The sequence below is a fragment of the Marmota flaviventris genome, chromosome X (assembly GCF_047511675.1).
Source record: "Marmota flaviventris isolate mMarFla1 chromosome X, mMarFla1.hap1, whole genome shotgun sequence".
NCBI classification, from domain to species: Eukaryota; Metazoa; Chordata; class Mammalia; order Rodentia; family Sciuridae; genus Marmota; species Marmota flaviventris.
Window position 1 is genome coordinate 103679430 of NC_092518.1, and position 21954 is coordinate 103701383.

At 36.9% G+C, this 21954-nt stretch overlaps 1 protein-coding gene across 6 annotated transcripts in view; it reads right to left on the bottom strand.

The window, feature by feature from the left end:
- The window catches only part of Cul4b (cullin 4B), a 93196-nt gene that overhangs the window by 9647 nt on the left and 61595 nt on the right, over nt 1-21954 (bottom strand). For 4 of the 6 annotated variants that reach the window (XM_071606577.1, XM_071606576.1, XM_071606579.1 and 1 more), the window contains 14 exons: nt 11950-12053; nt 11372-11441; nt 10243-10316; nt 9296-9458; nt 9046-9135; nt 8665-8747; nt 7991-8058; nt 6676-6794; nt 5326-5518; nt 4036-4140; nt 3263-3373; nt 2743-2834; nt 1402-1509; nt 121-234 (listed from right to left, as the gene is read on the bottom strand). In XM_071606577.1, the coding sequence (XP_071462678.1) occupies nt 121-234; nt 1402-1509; nt 2743-2834; nt 3263-3373; nt 4036-4140; nt 5326-5518; nt 6676-6794; nt 7991-8058; nt 8665-8747; nt 9046-9135; nt 9296-9458; nt 10243-10316; nt 11372-11441; nt 11950-12053 (1494 nt within the window). The remainder of the gene's footprint in view (nt 1-120; nt 235-1401; nt 1510-2742; nt 2835-3262; nt 3374-4035; nt 4141-5325; nt 5519-6675; nt 6795-7990; nt 8059-8664; nt 8748-9045; nt 9136-9295; nt 9459-10242; nt 10317-11371; nt 11442-11949; nt 12054-21954) is intronic. The other 2 variants (XM_071606578.1, XM_071606580.1) reach the window with 1 other exon arrangement.

Consider the following 21954-nt stretch of genomic DNA (forward strand, 5'->3'; position numbering starts at 1 on the left):
GTAGTAATAACTGCTGTCAAGCAGATGACTAGGATGCCTTTATAAAACAATACTAGAAGAAGGATGACCTCCATACTGAAGATAAAAATGAAAACTTAAGTTTTGGGAACATGTACTTACCTCTTTAAATTCTGCTTTTAGCACACAGTGTCCTAGGGTTGATTGCCACTGAAGTTTCCTGCCACTATGTTTGCCTAGGTAAAATGTCTTGAAAATTTCCTGAAGTTTTACCATCTAAAGTAAATAAAATAAGGCTTCATTTAAGCTCTGTACCTAATACCACATTCATCACTCTTTATACTTACCTCATATGTAAGAATTTCTGAAGTTTTAAACACTATATCCAGTAGGTCTACCAATCACTTTGATGTACAGTAATTATCTCCCAACCACCAGATCTAATGCACTTGCCAGCCTTCTTACTCTTTGATCTCTCTGTACCATTTAATCATCCACTCTTATGATACATTTATGACCAGTAGCTTTGTGTCTCCACACTATGCTGGTTCCTTTACCACTGTTGCTTCTGCTCTTAAAAGCCTATGTCAGTAACACACCAACAACAAATGCCAAGTGTGTTTACTGACATAGGTTTTCTTTCTTACCTCTTCCTACCATCTGCCAAATGTTAAGTCTTTTCTAAAGCTTTTTCTAAAGCTCTGCCTCTACACTTTTTTCCTCTTCTCCATATTCTCCCTGTTACTGAGGGAAATCTACTCTCTTCCATAATTATCTCTATGGAGAATTCTTAATATCTCCCTTTCTAGCTTTAACCCGTCTTCTAGGTTTCATTCCTGAGTTAGACATTTTTCCCAGGAGTTAGGATGGATTTACTCAAGCAGCCATCAATTCAGTAATCCTGCCTGCAGGTGAAAAATGGACAAGATTTTTTCTTTTTTCTTTTTTTTGTGTGGTGCTGGGGACTGAACCTAGGGATTTGTGCTTGTGAGACAAGCACTCTACCAACTGAGCTATACCCCAGACCCTGGACAAGATTTTTTGACAGCTAGGAAGTGAGGGATATAATCTGGGGAAATGATAGAGTCAAGGCAATTAGCCCTCAATCTGGAAACCCAACATCATTAGCTAAGTGCTAAACTAGATTTCAAAATAGATATACAAGAATATTAAAAGACTTGGCATTTGTTGTTGGTGTGTTTACTGACATAGGCTTTTACAAAGCATCTACTTTATTTATTTATATTTATTTTTTTATACATTTATTTTGTTTATTTACTTTTATGTGGTGCTGAGGATCGAACCCATGGCCTCACACGTGCTAGGCGAGCACTCTACCACTGAGCCACAACCCCAGCCCCTACAAAGCATCTACTTTAAAATAACAAACAAAAGTATCATGATTACTGTGCCTAAACTCAGGTCATAAACAGTAAATCTTACCTCCGGTGGCAAATGGACTTCCATAGGCACATATGTTGGCCAATAACCCATCGTCAGGATATTCACAGTTAATTCAATATTCCCAGGTACATTCTGATTCTGCATATACTATAATAAGATCAACACATACACTGAGATCTTAAAATACAAGTACATACATTTTATGTCACAATAATGACTCATTTAAGAAGTTCCTCATTACAAATATACATGCAAATATTGACCATTCTGAAAATAAAAGGCAGCTATTAAGAGAACTTTAAATGAAGCCTACATAAAATGCACTGGAAAGGTGCATAAGTTAATATCTTGACATAGTGGCATACAAGAATCCAAGACCATTGTTTTAGGCATTATTAACTCAAATAATTTTTCACATAAAGCTGGGCTTAGAATCTCTTCTCCTTTCTTTCCCCCAATACCACCAGCAGTCCCCACCTTTGGAGACCCCTATGTGGTTTGGAACACCTTGTAGCAACCCCCATTCCTCACCCCACCAGCCAGCCCAAGTCTCCGGTTTTTCACTTGCTCCACTGCCTTTTTGCAGGGAATGACCTGAAGTTAGAAAGGAAGAAGAGGGGGGAAAGGGCAAAGCAGATAAACCCTACTTTGTAGCTATTACAGGATACAGATTCTATTATCCCTGATCTTTCGCTTTGATCTTTTGCTTTCATTTCCACCTTTATCAATATAATGGTAAATAAGTTATTACTAAAACCCTAAGAGAAGCAAATCTAACTTGTCATCACCTATGCTGTTGTTATTTGAGATGGGGTCTTGCTATGTTACCCAGGATGGTCTCCAATTCCTGGGTTTGAGTAAGCTTCCCACCTCACCCTCCAATGGCTGGTACTATAGGTATGCACTACTATGCCAGACTATGTTATTAAATATTTAAAAAATACTTTCAACCTACATCTTCAAGACTATAGATCTAGCTTTTCATTGTTAAGGTCCCCAAAAGTTTTATACAACCACCTTATCACCTCTTCCCCCAGCCCCACTGTGAGTTCTGAACATGCAAATCATGAAGCGATTAGATGCTTGGGAAAGCCCCTTTCCACTGACTAACCACAACTTTTCTTGTGCTGACTCAGTTCAACACATTTTATTTCTATTTTTATGTTATCTTGGGCATTTATTAAGAATAAATCCTAAAGTAGGTCAAATATACTTACATTTCATTGGTGATCTTTTTTCCCTCTACTGAGAATATCATTTAAGTTTCTATGAAGTACTTATAAGAAATTTGTTTCTATTTATTCCCTTTAGTACAAACTGCCACAAGGAAATAACTACATCGTATTCAAGTTTGAGGAATAAAGTAAGAGTTTAACTCACTTTTACCTGTTTGAACTGAATCATGATGTCTTTAGAAAGTTCCATGTCTTTAAACATTCCTTCAAGTTTGCTGGTAAAAGCAGCTCCACATTCTATTAAAGATGTTTGTACATTTATAATATTTTAAGGCAATAAAAACAAAGAATTTAAGTGAAAAACAAAAATTTAGCTTGAAATATAATCTATAGCTATTCATAAGAATAAAAAGAAATCCTTAACCAAAGTGTATGCCCCACTAATTCAGTGTCAAACTCTTAAAAACTGTACTAACCCTATTATTTATATATAAGATACATGGGGACTTTTTTAAAAACAAGAATAATGCTTTATTTTTTAAAAAATGCAATAGCAGTGGACAAGTACATAAGGATGGAAAACTCATGAGCTTACTTAATTTGTCTTCACCACACATACATGATTGACCAAAAAAAAAAAGAAGGCAATCAATCAAGGGTAAAAATTAAGCTAACATTTCCCCTTAGAAATTAAAGAGAAGAAATAGAGAGAATGGAAAACATACCATGTTTAAGTTTGGACAGCATTGATTTTTCAGCATCTACAGATGCACTCTTTCCAACTAATAGGCGCTTGGCTAAATCCTTCTTATAGAAGGCTTCAAAAACATCCTTCCCTATATTAAATAAAAAATACAACACTCATAATATTCTAACTAAAGTTCTGACAAATGGCTTTGAAATTCTTAATCAATAACAGCAATATTCCAGGTTATTTTATTTCATATATTTTATCCAAGTTTGTTAAATGCAAGAACACTGGAAGTTAATTTTTCTGACAGACATTTCAAAAGTTCTTTAAGAATTGAAATTGCATTAACTTAAGAAAAACTTTAGTTGATGGGTAGCTTTAACAACAAAATTCAAGAGGTTAAAACAAGTAGCAAAAATCCAGGCTTTTAATAGCAGAAAAGTCAAAGCCTAAGACAAATAACATTCCTCAAGTATCCCTAATGAATTAAATATAAAGAATAAAATAGGGGCTGGGGATGTGGCTCAAGCGGTAGCACGCTCGCCTGGCATGCATGCGACCCGGGTTCGATCCTCAGCACCACATACAAAGATGTTGTGCCCACCAAAAAACTAAAAAATAAATGTTAAAAAATTCTCTCTCTCTCTGTCTCTCACTCTCTCTTTAAAAAAAAAATCTACATTAAAAAAAAAAAGAATAAAATACATTATTCACCCTCTAATTTCCAAATAGTACCTCCAGGTTTTATACTTGCTAGTTTCTGAATGCATTATTTTAAAAGAAAAATATTAAAACAGTTATACTTACCATAGATAAATCTAAATATGATCATAATTTTATCCAACATTTTCTCAAGTTCTTCATCTGTAGCTTCTTTGTTTCCTGCACGAAGCTTTGAATCTACATACTTAGCTAAAAAGAAGGAGGAAGAGTTTGTTGTTTAATGGCCATGGGTATCCATAAAGTATTGGGTACTATACATACACAAAAAGGCGTATGATACACCAAGTTTTAGAGTGTTTCTGAGATGCATTTTTAAAAGGTCTCCCATGTCAGAGAGATTGAGTAACCTGTTAAATGACACAGAGCTATTAAACACTAGAACCTGAACTCAAACCCAAGTCATCTGATTCCAGATTGAGTGTATTTCCTACTATAATGATGTTTATTAAAATGAGATATGAATACTCTGTGGAGGAGGCTGCATAAAGCCATGTGTGGGCTGGGCTGGGGTTGTGGCTCAGTGGTAGAGCGCTCGCCTCACACGTGCGAGACCCTGGGTTCGATCCTCAGCACCACATAAAAATACATAAGTGAAATAAAGGTATTGTGTCCAACTACAACTAAAAAATAAATATTTAAAAAAAAAAAAAGCCATGTGTGGGGTAACTGAAATTACCAAAAAAAAAAAAAAAAAAATAGAACATCTTTGCGAGTTTCCATTTTGCACTGATGATAAGCATTCTTAAAACTTACTTGCTATTACAATAAACCAAATACACTACAAAGAAGGAAAAATTTGTAAAACTTTTAAAGATGAACAAAAATAGACTTCAGCAAATTCCATCCTTTTGGCAGAGGACCCTAGACCTTCTTAGGGTATTACTCCTCCTCTGACATTAATAGGTACATGAGTGGGATGACCTGAGAAGCATTGCAGTATATACCAGACCTGTACAAAAAATGGGCCCAGATTATTAGGTTTATTTTCATTCTAGACTTTTACCTTTTTCACTGGCAACTAATTTCAGGTATATCTTTCCTGCAGCCCTAACTTTGGGCCTCTAGAAATAGCACCCTGCCCCATTTCTAAGACACTATAAGCATGGAAAACAGATAATCAAGTTTGTTATCAATAAAAAGAAATGGGGTCCAAAGTTTTGTCTTACAAATGGGCTTTAAGACATTACTTAGCTCGAAGGACTCTATTTCCTTACATCCAGGTACTTAGATAACACTTTTTAGACTTGGTATTATCAGCTAAGCAATCACAAATAAATGAGGTGTTGGTATAATACAACCTTGTCAAAATTTCAGATTGAGAGTTCATGAATACAAAAGAACATCAAATAATTGGGAAAAGGATTGGAAACATACCTATAAGTTCAGCAGGTTTATTTGGTCTTTTGTTAATGAATGTTTCAAAAGCTTCTTTCATGGCATTGATAAATTTTTCATTCTTCAGAAAGCAGATATCAATTATATGGTCAACCTTATCTTTAAAATCTAGCAATTCTTGAACCATAGTTTTATCTTTTTCAGGATTAATAACAATAGTGCTCCCAAATGCCTAAAAACAAAAATTGCCATTTTTACTGGAATTGATTATCCACACACACACAAAAATCCCCAAATAATATTCTAAGTTGGTACATGTATTTAATTAAAGATGCTAAAAAAAATAATAAAGCTTTTTTAGCCATGTGTGGTGGCATACACCTGTAATCCCAGTGGCTCAGGAGGCTGAGTCAGGAGGGTTGTGAATTCAAACTCAGCCTCAGCAACATAGTGAGGTGTTAAGCAACTCAGTGAGACCCTGTCTCTAAATAAAATACAAAACAGGGCTGGGGATGTGGCGCAGTGGTTGAGTGCCCCTGAGCTCAATACCTAGTACAAAAAAAAAAAAGAGCTTTTCTGAAGCGAGAAAAAGAAAACATAATGTGATAAAATATTCAAACTGATACCATTAATCTATAATCACAAAAATAATAAGGAATGCCTATTGATTACATAATATCTTTTGAGGGGAGGATTACTGGGGATTGAACCCAGATGCACTCAACCACTGAGCCACATCCCTAGCCCTATTTTGTATTTTATTTAGAGACAGGGTCTCACTGAGTTGCTTAGCACCTTGCTGTTGCTGAGGCTAGATTTGAATTTAGGATCCTCCTGCCTCAGCCTTCTGAGCCATTGGGATGATAGGTATGTGCCCACACCCGGCTGGTTATACAGTATCTTAATAATGTGTTACGCTTCAGGATCTTTAAAGAAGCTAGCTTTGAATCTTTCCTAAATGGAAATTTTGCTTTACTGTAAAAGGAAAGAATGAAATTTTGGGTTCAAAGAAAATTCTCTCCCTAAACATTCACTGCTTTAAGTACTGGAGCTATAAATCACATCCGATACCAAGTTTTACTGCTGATGTGCCACACAGCTATCATTCTCAGGCTGACTTCTCAAACCTTCATTCATTGCATTTTTCTTTTTTGTTTGAGGGAGAGTGTTGGTACTGGGGATTGAATCCAGGACCCTGTGCTTGTTAGGCAACACTTGACAAACTGAACTATATCCCTAGTCCTCATTACATTTTCCTAAAAAAAAATTCAAAATTCCCTTATTTGAAAAAAATGTGTATCTAACAAACAAATGCTTACTGAAACTCACTCTGGGTATGTAGATTATAAATCATGAGTGAAAAATCACAGGTAAATAAATTGTTAATACCTTGATATATTCAATCCATTGTTGCAAGAGCACCTGAACGCCACCTCGAACTCTGCTAAAGAGTTGATACAGGAGAGATAAATCTTGAATTCGGTTTTCATCAAGAAGATTATTTAAACCTGAAATTTTAAACATTGGCATTAAAATACAGCACACAATAAAGTAAACAAATTGTCAGACATTTTGATGAACATTTAAGTTAATATTACTATGATGCTGGTTTAAACTATGACTAGTCTGTGAGTTGCAATACAAAGATTTCCTTTGAATTAAACCCAAATAGACAATAACGTTTCTTTCTTTCCTTCTTTCTTTTTCAGTATTGTGGACTGAACCCAGGGCCCAGGGCCTCACGTTAGGTAAGAGCTCTACCACTAAGCTACAACCTTGTGCCCTACCCCACCTTTGGGTATCAGGAATTGAACGCAGGGGCACCCCACCACTGAGCCATATCCCTAGCCCTATTTTGAATTTTATTACAGACAGGGTTTCACTAAGTTGCTTAGTGCCTCACTTTTGCTGAGGCTGGCTTTGAACTTGCTATCCTCCTGCCTCAGCCTCCTGAGCTGCCGGGGTAACAGGCATGTACCACTGTACCTGGCTAATCCCTGGCCCTTTTTATTTTTGAGAGAAGGTCTCACTAATTGCCAAGGCTGGCCTTGAACTTGTGATCCTCCAGTCTCAGCCTCTTCAGTAGTTAGAACTATAGGTGTGGGCTACTATGCCCAACTACAACCAACCTTTCTGGGTGAAAACTAAATATAGGGTCACTACAAAAAAAGTTGAGTGTATAATGGTTTACCACTTACATGATAGATTAGATAGATAAACCAATTTATAAAAACCTACTTTTACATATTTATAATACATAAATATATATTATAAATTCTTCATATATGCAATAGCCATATTATATCTGGTACAACTATGAATATACCTATGACAAATCAAATGTCTTTCCTTACTGTAGTCTTACCTATTAAGAATTTAAAATTCTCACTTTTTTTTATGTGGCATTGGAGACTGAACCCAGGGCCTCATACATGTTGGGCGAGTGCACTACCACCAACCTATATGGCTACCGGCCTCACTGTTTCTTTACCAGTGTTTATGTACCATTCTTCTCTGTTCCTTTACTTTTAAGGGATCTGGCACCTCTAGAAAGCCTACTATGATGGGTAGGGAGAAAGGATTATTTTCATCCTTAGAAATACAGGACATGCTATCAAGCTTTAAAAATGGAATTTAAAAAAAAATCCCTATTAGTTTTCCATTACCAATTTTAAAGTTATCTTATTTATAAATTGTCAATTACCTTTTTGAAGAATAGCTGTTAAGTGTTCACCTAGAAGCTGTTTTTCTACAGTAGCAATTAATGACTTCCTACAAGGAAAAAAGAGTTAGAATTATTGACGGTTGACTGTTCTAAAACTGTAAACAGTCTTCTGGGGAAAAAAATCAAATAGTCTCATTTTATGTTAATTTCCATACTTTGATTCCATGTATAAATTTAAGAGCACGTAGAGTTACTCTATGCCTAAAAAAGGAAAAACTGTTTCAGAATTTGAGTTATATAATGAAGTGAAATGTCTCCAATGGTCTTGCTGTGGCTAGCCTTTTCCAAAGTTTCTCTGCTTTTATTAGGAAGGTAGAGAAGTCATCTATGCTGCTTATAGGAACCACTTGATTGGTAATATTTAGGAAAGTACAAAAACAGTTTCTTCTACGAACACCCAGTGACTTTTAATCAGCCTAAAGATCACATCAACCTCTAATACTATTTTAAAATTACATCCTAAACACACACACCAAACCAATAACCAAATTCTTGACTAAATGTAATTAGGTAGGGAAAATAATAACTTGAGGTCTGCATTATGAAATCAACTGTTAAAAGTCTAAATCATACCTGAAAATAGTTACTAACATGCCTAAAGTGCCTTAAGTGATTTAACAACAGTTTAAGACTATTAGGCATGTAATACTTACTGGGTAGTCTGATCTAAGTAAGTAATAAGTCTGTCTGCTTCTTCTTCTAGACGTTTGTTAACATGATGAAGATATTCAGGAACCTACAAAGATAGTTTTTTATATTATTGCTTTCCTCCCCATAAATCATTCAGAAAATGTCAAGTCCAAAAGATCCTGGGAGCAGCCCTGTCAAATGTGACAGGGTTGAATCATATGTAAAATTATAGGTAGAGTTTATGATCCCGAATTCTGGCCTTTAAGAAGAAAGAAAAGAAAGGAGCACCTAAGTGAGAGAAGAGCATTATAATGTTGGGAAGATAAATGCAAAGGGAAGTTTGTTGTACAAAGTAAGATATATTGTAAGAGGCAGTAGTTTTATTAATCATGATTTTAAAATACCTCTCTTTCTTGCATCAACTTTTGGCCTTCAGCTGCATAGAGCCGATTAGTTTCTTCCAAAAATCGTTGTTCAAAAGAATCTTGATAAATCTGGGAGGGGGTAATAAAATAAATCAGTTTGTTTATTCAATAAATATTTACCAAATATTCTCAATTTGAACAGTACTATGAATGTTTTTTAAAACAAAAACAAAAACAAAACATCAAACTAGGGATAGCAATCAGCTCTGTAGGTAGTAAAGTAACTTACTTGCAAATCAGAGAGCATACTTAAAAGGCTTCGGAGTAAACTTCTATCAATTGCTTCACCATTTCTTTCTCTCTCGATCAAGAGAAGAATGCCATCAATTGTCTTATTTTGGACTTTCTGATCACTTATAATATGAGCCCTAAATAACTCCAGTCCCATGTCCCTAAAATAAAAAACATATAATCTGGGTTAAATGACAAGACCACTTCTGAAGACACTTGCTTAACATGTTACCCATGTTAATTATGGTTCTAGGATTTGAAGTAGCAATTGTAAAAGGATAACATCCACACAGTTTTTTTGAACAACATTTAGATTAAAGCATACAAGGACACTCATTTTCTCTTTAATGAGAACTAAAGCTCAATGCTTGTCTTTCCCCATAACTAAGTTTTGTTGTACTACTTCCTCTAGTGGATTACTTCCTTGGTCAAAGCAAGAAATAAAATTAGCTCAAAGACAAAATAATTTTCACTAACTGGTACTGAAAGCTTATTTACTCACTTATTAACTTGCTTCAGTACTCCAAACTCAGTGTACTCTGATATTGCTGTTTATATGCTAGGCACATGGTAGGGGAAAGAGTTCATTATACTATTCTATTTTTATGTATTCATGGACTTTTCCATAATATTGTTTAAAATGAGTAAACACTTGATGATAAGTAGCAAACATGATTCACTCATTAATATTCCAGAGCAAACTTTAATCTTCTTACTTAATAAAAATCATCTTCATATATTAATATATGCTCAGGGAAAGTTACCTATCTTCAACATTAGTGACAGGCAAAATATAATTTAACTTCCTATAAATAAAAGGCTAGAAGCCAAATGGGCATTTTTAAGAGAACAGTCACAGCACTACTCGCTACCTTTCAGTAGTATAATTAAGATTTATACCATGATTTGTAACAAATCTTCATTACATTTTTCTGGTATCCTTACCAAATAGAGGGTAGCATTGAATTCTGAAGAACATAAGTTCTATCCAGAAACAAAAAAATGCTCCTGATCATGATCTGTCAATGAAAAAGATAAATCAAACAACTTTTATATTTTGTAAAATTGAAATCTTTGCTCAATAAAATAATAAAACTGAAGGTTTTTATACTAGATTATAGACTATTAGGATTGAACATATCTACCTGAGATTATGTCCATACCATTTTCATCAAACCATTCTATTTTCTTTTTTTTTTTTTTTATAATATTTATTTTTCAGTTCTCGGCGTACACAACATCTTTGTTTGTATGTGGTGCTGAGGATCGAACCCGGGCCGCACGCATGCTAGGCGAGCGCGCTACCGCTTGAGCCACATCCCCAGCCCCCATTCTATTTTCTTAATCCTTGCTGTGGTTGCTAAAAAAGAGATGCTTACAATGGTCCTTTGACTTCTTTGCTACATGAGAAGTAATTGAAAATAGAAATGGAATCAAGCACTCAAGTCTTCCTTAATAACAATGGTGGGGGTGAAGCTACCTTAAATTCTACCTGTATCAGTCTAGGTGTGGTGGGAATAAAAGTAAGGAATAAAAGTAATACTAGGGGCTGGGGTTATAGCTTAGTTGTAGAGCAATTGCCTAGCATGTGTAAGGCACTGGGTTTGATCCTCAGCACCACATAAAAATAATAAAAAAAGTACTATGTCCATCTATAACTAAAAAATATATGCATTAAAAAAAAAAAAAAAAAAACTAATGCCAGACTAAGGAGAAGGGAAAATAATACCCTTCAGTGTGACAAAAAATAAATAGGACTCTAAAAATGCTGGTTTATGGGCTGGAGTTGTGGCTCAGTGGTAGAGTATTTGCCTAGCATATGTGAGGTCCTGGGTTCGATTCTCAGCATCACATATAAATAAATGAATAAAATAAAGGTTCATCAACATCTCAAAAAAATGCTGATTTACCTGTAATTCAGAGTTTTAAAATTTAAAAAATTTGTTTCTAACTCAGAAAAAGAGCAATTGAGATTGTCTCCCTATTACAAAATTTTTAAAACTAACACTCCTATATGTAAAGAAATGTGTAAACATCAATGTTTAGCTGAAATGTAATACTTTTCTCAACTCACCATTTGCCTACAATGATTCTGCCAGCATCTGTCAATCTTCTTTAGAAAAAGAACACTATCCAATGAATCCGTGAGATATATGTTAAGGGTTTAACACAAGTAATATGTACAATGTGAATGTGCATTTGTTTTAAATATGAAGTGCAAATGAAACCAAACAGTACTTAATATATAGTAAATGAAATCAAAGAATACTTAATATAGAACAAAATGCTATTTCTTAAGCCACAGAAAAAATCTTAATCCCACTAAAATACACCTTTAAAAACAAATCTTAAACATAAATGAGCATCATGTTTTTAGTCTATGATTTCCCTTAAATCATCTTTCCTCTAATGGAAATTCGTTAGGACAAAAATGGTAAAGACATAAAGAATTTTATTTACATGAATACCATATGTAGATTTGGATCTAATTAAAGCTGAATAGTTAAAATTTTGTTTCTTCCTATAGAAACACAGGAGGACAAAAATAATGAATCTAGAAGTCATAAGCATTCCACTTTAAGCTGGGTTAAACAGTAAGGGACAGGAAGGAAGAAGAAAAAAATTTAGGATTTTTTGTTTTTAAAAGGATATTCTCTGAATTGATGAATCTGTGCTTTGATATGATCTTCACAAATCTGTCTCAGCTGTTTGTACAAGTTTGCAGAAATCTTGTAAGAACAGAGATTTTCTACAGCCTAAAAGAATAAACACACACTTTGTTAGAGAGCATTGGGAATGTTTCTCAATTATTTATATGAAATTCTTATTATTTTGTTATTTCTACTCTGTCAGCTTATTAACAGGGATTATTTATCCATTTAAGACATGAGGTAAAAAGACAAAACATATTAATGTGGATGGTGAATTTTTTTATAACCAACATACTGTACCAAAATAAAAACCAAATTAATATATTTATTATAGTTGTATAGGTTAAGAATGGAAGGGATCGGGCTGGGGATGTGGCTCAAGCAGTAGCGCGCTCGCCTGGCATGCATGTGGCCCGGGTTCGATCCTCAGCACCACATACAAACAAAGATGTTGTGTCCGCTGAAAACTAAAAAATAAATATTAAAATTCTCTCTCTCTCTCTAAAAAAAAAAAAAAAAAAAAGAATGAAAGGGATGAAGCCAAATTCTACCCTGAAAGGACATCAAATTTGTACCACTGCTAGGTATGAAAACTGTCTTGTTCTGGCCAGGCACAGTGGCACATGTCTATAAGCCGCTCAGGAGGTTGAGGTAGGAGAATCCTAAATTCAAAGCCAGTCTCGTCAATTTAGCAAAGCCTTAAACAATTTAGCAAGACCCTTTCTCAAAATAAAAAGGGACTGGGATTTTCAGTGGTAAACTGCCCCTGGGTTCAATCCCTGGTACTAAAAAAATAAACATTGTCCTGTTCTCTAAAATGTTAATCATTTTCACAAATAAAACTCCATGTTTTTTTCTTATGGTACTAGGGATTGAACCCAAGGGCACTTGACCACTAGGCTACATTCCACCCCTTTTTATTAGACATATTCTCCCTAAATTGTCCAGGCTGGCCCCAAACTTGTAATCCTCCTGCCTCAGTTTCCAGGGTTGAGTCGCTGGGATTGAGCTACAGCGTGAGCCACAAACACCCAGTTTCCAATTTATTTATTTTTAAAATATTTTTTAGTTCCTGATAGATCTTTATTTTTTTAACACATGGTGCTGAGAATTGAACCCAGCGCCTCACACATACCAGGCATGTGTGCTACCACTGAGCCCCAGACCCAGACCCCCAGTTTCCATTTTAAATTTAAAACATTATAGTTGTGCTGGGCTAGGTGTCATATGCCTGTAATCCCAGCAACTCAAGAGGCCTAAGGCAGGAGGATAGCACGTTCAAAGCCAGCCTCAGGAAGTTAGTGAGAACCTGTCTCAAAATAAAAAATAAAAAAGGAGCTGAGGATATAGCTCAGTGGTAAAGTGAACCTGGGTTCAATCCCCAGTATCAAAAACAAACAAAAAAATGATAGATGGCTTAGGTACTCCTAATATAACTGAATTAAAACTCATTTATACTTTATTGGTTTTCTCAACAGAATAAAGCAGTCATTACTGCTAGCAGTATTAAAATGAATATGACATAATTAAATACCAAGGAATTTTGTCCAACTTTTCTGTTCAAGAATAGTTAAATAAACAGGGCTGGGGTTGTGGCTCAGTGCAGAGATCTTGCCTCACACATGTGAGGCACTGGGTTCGATCCTCAGCACTACATCAAAATAAACTAAATAAAGATATTGTGCCCATGTATAACTAAAAATTTTTTTTAAAAGAATAGTTAAATACAGAGGTTTTAAAATTTGCAAACTGAATAAACAATTACAAAGGAAAAGACTGCATTTTCACTTTATACTAATATTTGAATTAGACTATATTATACTCAGATCCCAAAAGGACAAGCTTCTTATGTATATCAAAAGACTTTAGAGCCAGGTGCAGTGGCGCACGCCTGTAATTCCAGCAACTTGGGAAGCTGAGACAGGAGGATCATAAGTTCACACCCAGCCTCAGCAATTTAGCAAGGCCCTAAGCAACTCAGCGAGACCTTGTCTCTAATAAAATATAAAAAAGAGCTGGGGCTAGGTTCAGGGGCAAACACGATGGAGAGTTCAAAACCAGCCTCACCAACAGTGGTTGCTAAGCAGGTCAGTGAGACCCTGACTCTAAATAAAATACAAAACAGAGCTGGGGTTGTGGCTTGATGGTTGACTCCACTGAGTATAGTGGCATATGCCTGTCATCCCAGCTACTGGGGGGAGGGGCTGAAGCAGGAGGATTTGCAGTTTGGGGCCACCCTGGTTAATTCAGTGAGACCCCACTTAAAAATAAACTTTAAACAGGGCTGGGGATGTAGCTCAGTGGTAGAACATTCCTGAGATCAATTCCTAGTATAAGCATAAAAAGCATGGTAAAACTAGTGAACTCTGATATAATAATCTACAATTATAACTGGTGATGACTTATGTGTAACACCAAGATTCCTTTCTCACCACAATAGAAAAAAAAATCCATTAAGATGGACTTCAGGGGAGCATCCAAGTTTTGTTGGTTAGAGTGGAACTTTAAAAATATGTACTAGGTAGTCACATTCCCAATTATGCAGGTAAGTAAATATATTAGCAAATGAAAAGAAAGCTTAAAGGAACCCACTTATACCACAGGAGAGAAGTCACCACATCTTACCAGGAAACAGCAACCCAATTAGATTCAGCAGCCATGGAGGAACAGTAAAGCCAGTCTCCTCTGGCTACATTCCACATGACCTGGGGTTAGGCCACAAATGCCTAAGGGTATGTTTATTTAAAGAGCCTCCCTACTCATACAGGTCCTCTATGTACTGTCCCTCTTCCTCCCTCGTTATTCCTTTCATTGTATTTCTGTTCCTTTTGAATTACTGATTCATTTTCTCAGCATTTCTCATTTCCTTGCTTAGATTTTGTCATATGACTTAGTGCATACCTCATCTTCTCCACTTTTCCCACTTCAGGTACTTCTCTAAATCTTATTTATCTCATTTCCTTCTGCTGTGTTTGCCTTTCTCCCATAAAACAGTTCTCAATATATCTATCTATTTATCTCCTCAAACAAGACTGTATTTCCTTACCACTCAACTAGGTCCCACTTCTTCCAATAATCTTAACTGCATCAGCTGCCAGTGACTCACATAAAACTCCACCAATCATACCTCACTGACTTGTTAATAAGTCAGTACTATGCATCTTTTTGTGTATATCCTCTCTCTACTTGACTCTACATAAAAGAAAACAATCACATGAACATGTTATAGGGTATTGATTTAACATTTGAGCAGCCATCTTAAATGTTAACCACCATCTCATGAGATAAATTTCACTTTCCTGTACTTCCTCTTACCCCAATTTCCCCCACCCCCATTAGTGATCTATCCCATGGTACCATAACCCTAAGCCAATTCCAGAAGGACACGACCCCTTGACCCTGGAATGCCCCAAGGTACCATCTACCAAAGCCAATCTCATGCTATTCCCCACCCACGTAGCTCTGATGCAAGCACCCCCCACCCCCGCCTATCCCAAAGCGCTACTGCTACAACTCCAAAACCCTACCCCACAAAAATTGAACATCCGAATATCTTGAGTGCCTTCCTCCACTCCATAGAGGGATGGCCTTTATTTGTCAGCTTTGACAAATAAACCTTTGTGTGGATCTCTGCCTAGTCTCCATTTTTCTTGTTCCTCGCTTTCCTTTCATTGGTGCTAAAACCCAGGATCAGGTTCCCCGGCGTGTCTGTTCCCCTCTTCGAGGGTCACTGAGCATCCCCAGGCCCGGATCTGAAATCCATCGTGGGATCAGGCCCTCCATTCAGCCAAACACCCTCTCTGCACCCACCACCAGACATATCAGGTAAGATCCCTGTCTCTGGTTGACCTAAATGACCTACGGTGATCCCAGGAAATGACTGTGGATAGTCTGGCATTCCCAGGGTTACCATGTGGTTGGGGGCACCCCCAGCCACAGCTTTCACTTTTCATCCCTACTGTCAATGGCATCTATAGGTGGTCTTTTATTTGGGTCGTGGGTTTTGGAAGAAAAAAAAAAAGAGGGTGATTGGGAGTTGTTCCTGGTAAGACTACCTGTAGGCCTTGGGTTAATCTCTACGGGCTTTTGTCCCTACTATGTAGTCAAAACCAGGTGCCCAAGTGCCTCTATGGTGAAGACCCCTGAGTGTAACTGTTCTCTGACTAGGTGATACTAGAGACTGAGGACACCCTACCCTAAACTCACCTCCTACATCTCAATATGGGCAATTCCTCGTCCATTCCCTCCCATAGTCCCCTAGGCTGCCTCCTGGCTAACCTAGGGTCTCTCTCACCCCGGACCTAAAGCCCCCAAAACTTATCTGCTTGTGCAATTAGATCTGGTCTCAATATCCTTTGGATAATGACTTTAAATGGTCGCTTAAGGGCACTCTAGATCCCAATATTATTAGGGATCTTTTCAACTATTATACACCTTCAGGAAAATGGAAACAGATCCCCTATCCTCAGACCTTCTCTTTCCTTCCTTACAAATCATCCCTCTGCTCTTCCTGTTCTCTGGCCTAGGTTCTGCTAGCTCTTAAACCCTCTCTTCTCAACCTCAGGACCCTCTCTGAAACCCTAGACTTCAACCCCACTGGCCAACTCCCTCCCTACCATTCTCCACTTTCTGCTCTGACTTTTCTGAGACCTCCCTCACCTACTTTCAGTCCAACCGCTACTTGCTCTCGCATGGCCCCCTCTACCCACCCTGCACCTCTGCTTCCCTTCGATTAAGTAGCAAGGTTGGAGGAAGTTGCCAGGGTACACGTTCCTTTCTCCCTTAGTGACTACTCTCAAATCGAAAGGAGGCTGGGATCCTTCACTTCCAATCCTTCAGGGTACTCTTGGTTTTTGGTTTCCTATCAGTCCTATTTTTTACTCAACTTTGGAGTTTTTAAACATCTGTAACATTGCAATGGAGATTCACCTGCAAAAAGCTACAACGCCCTTACTTTTGTATGTGTGTACACTGTGTATTGCGTTATCTGTCCTTATGTGAATGTGTCCATGTCATGTATATGACATCAAGAATGGCAAACTGAAAGTGGATGCTCATAAATTTAAAAAATGGATCCAAATACATTTAATTCACATGATTTAAGAAGGTTCAATCTAAATTGGGTAAAGAGATGAAAGTAAAGATGTCTTTAAAATTAAACTTAACTCACAAGTCTCTCTAGGTGGTCAAAGAATAAAATGTTGATGTCTATAAAATGTCTAATACCCATTGTTTCTAGGACTTTTCTTCAACATGGAAGAAATGACTAATACTGTTCAATACACTTGTCTGCTATCTTGGTAAAAATAAGTGAAGTAGATTTGACATGGGATTACTCATCAATGTGTTTGTTAGATATCTGATTAACTTACAAGGTTAAAATGCTAACTGTTAAGTATACCATCAAGTACCCTTAACTCCTTGCATTCCATTGGGTAACATTATTGATGTTTTTATAAATTGGTAAATGAAAAAAGTGTGGGGGGGAATTAAAGTTGCTTTGTCATTACTGGAAAAAGATTACTGAAAATTTAAAGTCCCAACAGGTATAATTCTATATACTTGAATATTGTGTTTTCATGAAATGGTAAACAGATGTGATTCTCTATACAAAGATTTATAGAAGATTTCTGTATACAAAGGCCCAAAAGTTTTAATTGCTCCAATTAAGAGTACTGTAAATAACAAAGTATTTCTTTTTATTAAAATGAAATAACTTATCTAAATTCAGAATTTTACAGGGATTGTTTCAGAATGTGAACAGAAAAGAGGGTTAACAGATGGAGAAAAGAAATTAGAAGGTTCTAGGTATGGAAACCATATTTAATAGAAGGAAAAGAAAGTGTTTCTAGATAAGAAAGTCCTTACGTGATGAAGTAAATAAGAGGGTTTAAATATGTCATAAAGAAGGTCTATCTAAGTTAGTTATATATGTATATGAAACAATCAGTCAAGGCTATTTAAGGTTTTTTTCCATAAAGCCAAATGTTAATATACTGATATAAACCAAAGTTTAATCTATGTGTTAAAAGGACAAGGATTTCTTAAAACATTAATTTACCCATAACATTGTGTTAAGTTTTTTTTTTTTTGAGCAAGTAATCTTGAAAGAATTAAGGACTATACAACTGTGGTTAAACAACAACTGCTATTTTGGAATACTGTAATGTTTTTACTCTTGTTAATTTTATTTTGTATTTTCCTTATAAACTGTCTAAATGTTGCCTATTACTGTTTTGCAGAGGTATTACTTCAAGAACACACAACCTGGGTTAATTTAATATAATAAGCTATCACCTAGATCGCATAATTCAGATCCCAATTAATAAAAAGGGCAAATGACTGTCGGGTTGTGGACATTAAAGTTAAAGCCCAGTACTCTCAGTTTAAGACTGGTGAAACTGATTTGCTAGATGTTTAAGACGAAGATTTAAAGATTAAAGTTAAATTAAAAGGGCCAAGAAAACCAATGTTTGGCTCTTGCCCTCCATGAGTCAGTCTGAATCCATAGAACAGGGAACTCCTCTAAAAAGCTTTGTAACTCTGGGCCATATAACCTTCCGATCAGAGAGATTAGTAAGGTCCCTGGAGAACAGAAAGCCAATCGGTGCACTTGCTATGAAGAGGAGGGTCATTGGAGAAGGGAGACATCCCTAATGATTCCAAGGAAAACCACATGGTCAGTAAGACCTGAACCCATCCTAGCGCAAATGGCATTAGCAGAGCTAAAAATCTGCTCAAGTTCTCCAAGAGTGACTTCTAAATGACTCTTTAACAGCAGACAGAAACAAAAGTCAGTTTGACCTGCTTCATCTTAAACACCTAGCAAAAACAGTTAAAATCAAAACACAGCCATTCCTGGGCATTTAAAAAAATAATAGTATATAACTTAGGACATACATTTGTGTTAGCCCCCCAAAATAATTAAGACTAGAGACTACAAAAGAGAGATTCTTAGGAAGGAATGCCTAATAACTATCAAGTGAAACTGCCAAGTCAGAAGTTTTTAGTTCAAGGCCTACAAACATTAAAAGTTAACTGTTGTGTTTACATTCCTGATAACTCTGGGATGTTAAAGATTTAAATTCCCAAATAAAGGCCTTGTCCACTCTGGCCTTATTATGGTACAAAGCCTCAGCCCTCACACCTCCTAATGAGAGATTATTGGCTTCTCTCATTTAATAGCAGGTCTTCTAGGCCTGAAGAGCTCCTTGGTAAGGCCCTACTAATGTGAGCCCTTGACACAAATAGGGTATTCAATTTGTTTCCCTACTAGCTGCCCTGGGGTTATGGCAGGCCTAGCCACAGGAATAACCACACCCATTATCTATTTTCATCAGCTCTCCAATCAGCTGATAGGGGATATCCAACAAGTACCTGAATCTATATTAACCCTCCAGAATCAACTGGACTCCTTAGCCTCTGAGGTCCTACAAAACCACCATGGACTGGACCTATTAACAGCAGAGAAAGGTGGACTTCGTCTATACCTACAGGAGGAATGCTGTCAATCAATGCTGATATAGTCAAAGACAAGATAAAACAACTCCAGCAGGACCTTAAATATTGGAAACAACAGCTCTCCTCTGTTGGAGGATGGCAGCTAAATAACCCCCTTCTTAGGTGGGCACTTCCTTTCCTGACCCTTCCCCTTATCATAGGCCTTCTGAGAATGCTTGCCCTCTGCGTCATTACATTGTTCAAGACCAGACTCAAAAAATCTCTCACCATACTGTGAACCAGCTTCTGTTACAGAACTACCAACTCTTCACCAAAATTGGTCTATCCAGGGTCAGCATCACCACCACCTCCTGACCCTATTACCTCAATAACATCCCGCACCCCTAACAAGGGTCCAGATGCTGCCCCTTCCCATCAGGAAGAAGCTACAGAAGATTGATCTACGCCCCTGTCCCTTAAGGTCCCCAATAACAAACAAAAAGGGAGGAATATAGGGTATTGATTTAACATTTGAGCAGCCATCTTAAATGTTAACCAGTGTACTTTTTCTAAGAATTCCCCCCACCCCCATTAGTGACCTACCCCATGGTACCATAAACCTAAGCTAATCCCAGAAGGACACTACCCTTGACCCTGGAAAGCCCCATGGTGCCATCTACCTAAGCCAATCCTATGCTATTCCCCACCCACCTAGCTCTGATGCAAGCACCCCCCCCCCAGCTTATCCATAGTGCCACCACTACAACTCCAAACCCCCTACCCGACAAAAGCTGAACATCTGAACATCTTGGGCGCCTCTCTCCACTCTATAGAGAGATGACCTTTATTTGTCAGCTTTGACAAATAAACTTTCATGTGGATCTCTACCTGGTCTCCATCCTTCATTTCTCGCTCGCCTATCTCTTGCTTTCTTACTTTCCCTTCACATGTATCTATAAATTTTTCATTACTTTTTAGGCTGTGGACCAAGTGAATACATTAACTATTAAAAAAAAGCACATATCTACAACAATTAACAATATGTCCCACATATAAAAGGGACTTCTTATAAAACCAAAAAACATGTTAATTCCAACAGAGTATGCCAGGTGCTATAGTGGAGTTACGCAGAGAGATGGTGCTTCTAACCCAGACTTAAGACAGAAAGTCAGGAAAACTGGCAGAGTCCTAAAGACTCAGAAGGTAATGGATAAAGAGCTAAAGGGAAGAGTGAGAATTAAGCTGGACTTTATGTGCATATAGCTTCATCTGGGTTTAGCTGAAAGGTAGTTTTAGAAGTTTGACGTGGGAAGTGGGTATGCTCAGTAGTAGAACACATGCCTAAGATGCATGAGGCCTTGCGCTCCAATCTCAACACTGCAAAAAAGGTTTGATTCAAGAAAGGCAGGTGAATTTTGAAGGTGAATTTCAAAGGGAACACTGCTTCTCTAATTCAGCTTTGGAGGCTACTTAAAATGTAGAGCAAATCTAATAATTTTCCTTCCTCAATAATCATCCATCAAGTAATCTTCATGTACTGTTATGAACAAAGCTCCTAATTGGTACAAGCAAAAAGCTAAGGACAGAATAGTGGTTCGTTATCTACTATCATTTATGCTAAAACAGAAAAAAAAGGGTACAAATATGGCAGTAGTTTTTATATAGATAAAACATCTCTAGAAAGATGATCAAAAAACTAATAATGTGCTGGGGATGGGGCTCAGTGGTACAGTGTTTACACAGCATGTATGAGGATCTGGGTTCAATTCCCAATATTATGAGGAAAAAAAAGACGACACTAATAATATTACTAAAGAGGGTAACTAGCTAAGGAATTAGTAGATGGGTTGGAAATAAGACTTTTCAATACATGCTCTGTAAAACCTTGGGGCTTTAAACCAAGTAAATACATCATTCAAAAAACTTAAAATAGGGGCTGGGGTTGTGGCTCAGCGGTAGAGCACTCGCCTAGCACGTGCGAGGCCCTGGGTTTGATCCTCAGCACCATATAAAAATAAATTAATTAAATAAAGGTATTGTGTCCAACCACAACTAGGAACAAAAGACTTAAAATATTTGCCTTATCCAAAAAAAAATCCTTTCCATCTTCCCCATCACCACACTTGTTAACATGACATCCAAGACCCCATCTTGACATTTTAGTCTTACGGTTAAAAAGCTTACCACACAACCCTATGATCTAAGCACTCTTTTCTTGCTTTTGAACAAGGTTTGTTTGAAGCAGTCATGTGTGCCAAGAACAGTAGCTTCCAAAACTTTAACTTCAAGCCACATTAAGAAATTTATTTATACTGTCATGTATAACTAAAAAGAACAAATAAAAATTTTAAAAAGAAATCAATCTCGGGGCTGGGATTGTGGCTCAGCGGTAGAGCACTCGCCTAGCATGTGTGAGGCCCAGGGTTCAATCCTCAGCACCACATAAAAAATAAAGTTATTGTGGGGCTGGGGTTGTGACTCAGCGGTAGAGCGCTTGCCTAGCACATGCGAGGCCCTGGGTTCGATCCTCAGTACCACATTAAAAAAAACAAATAAAGGTATTGTG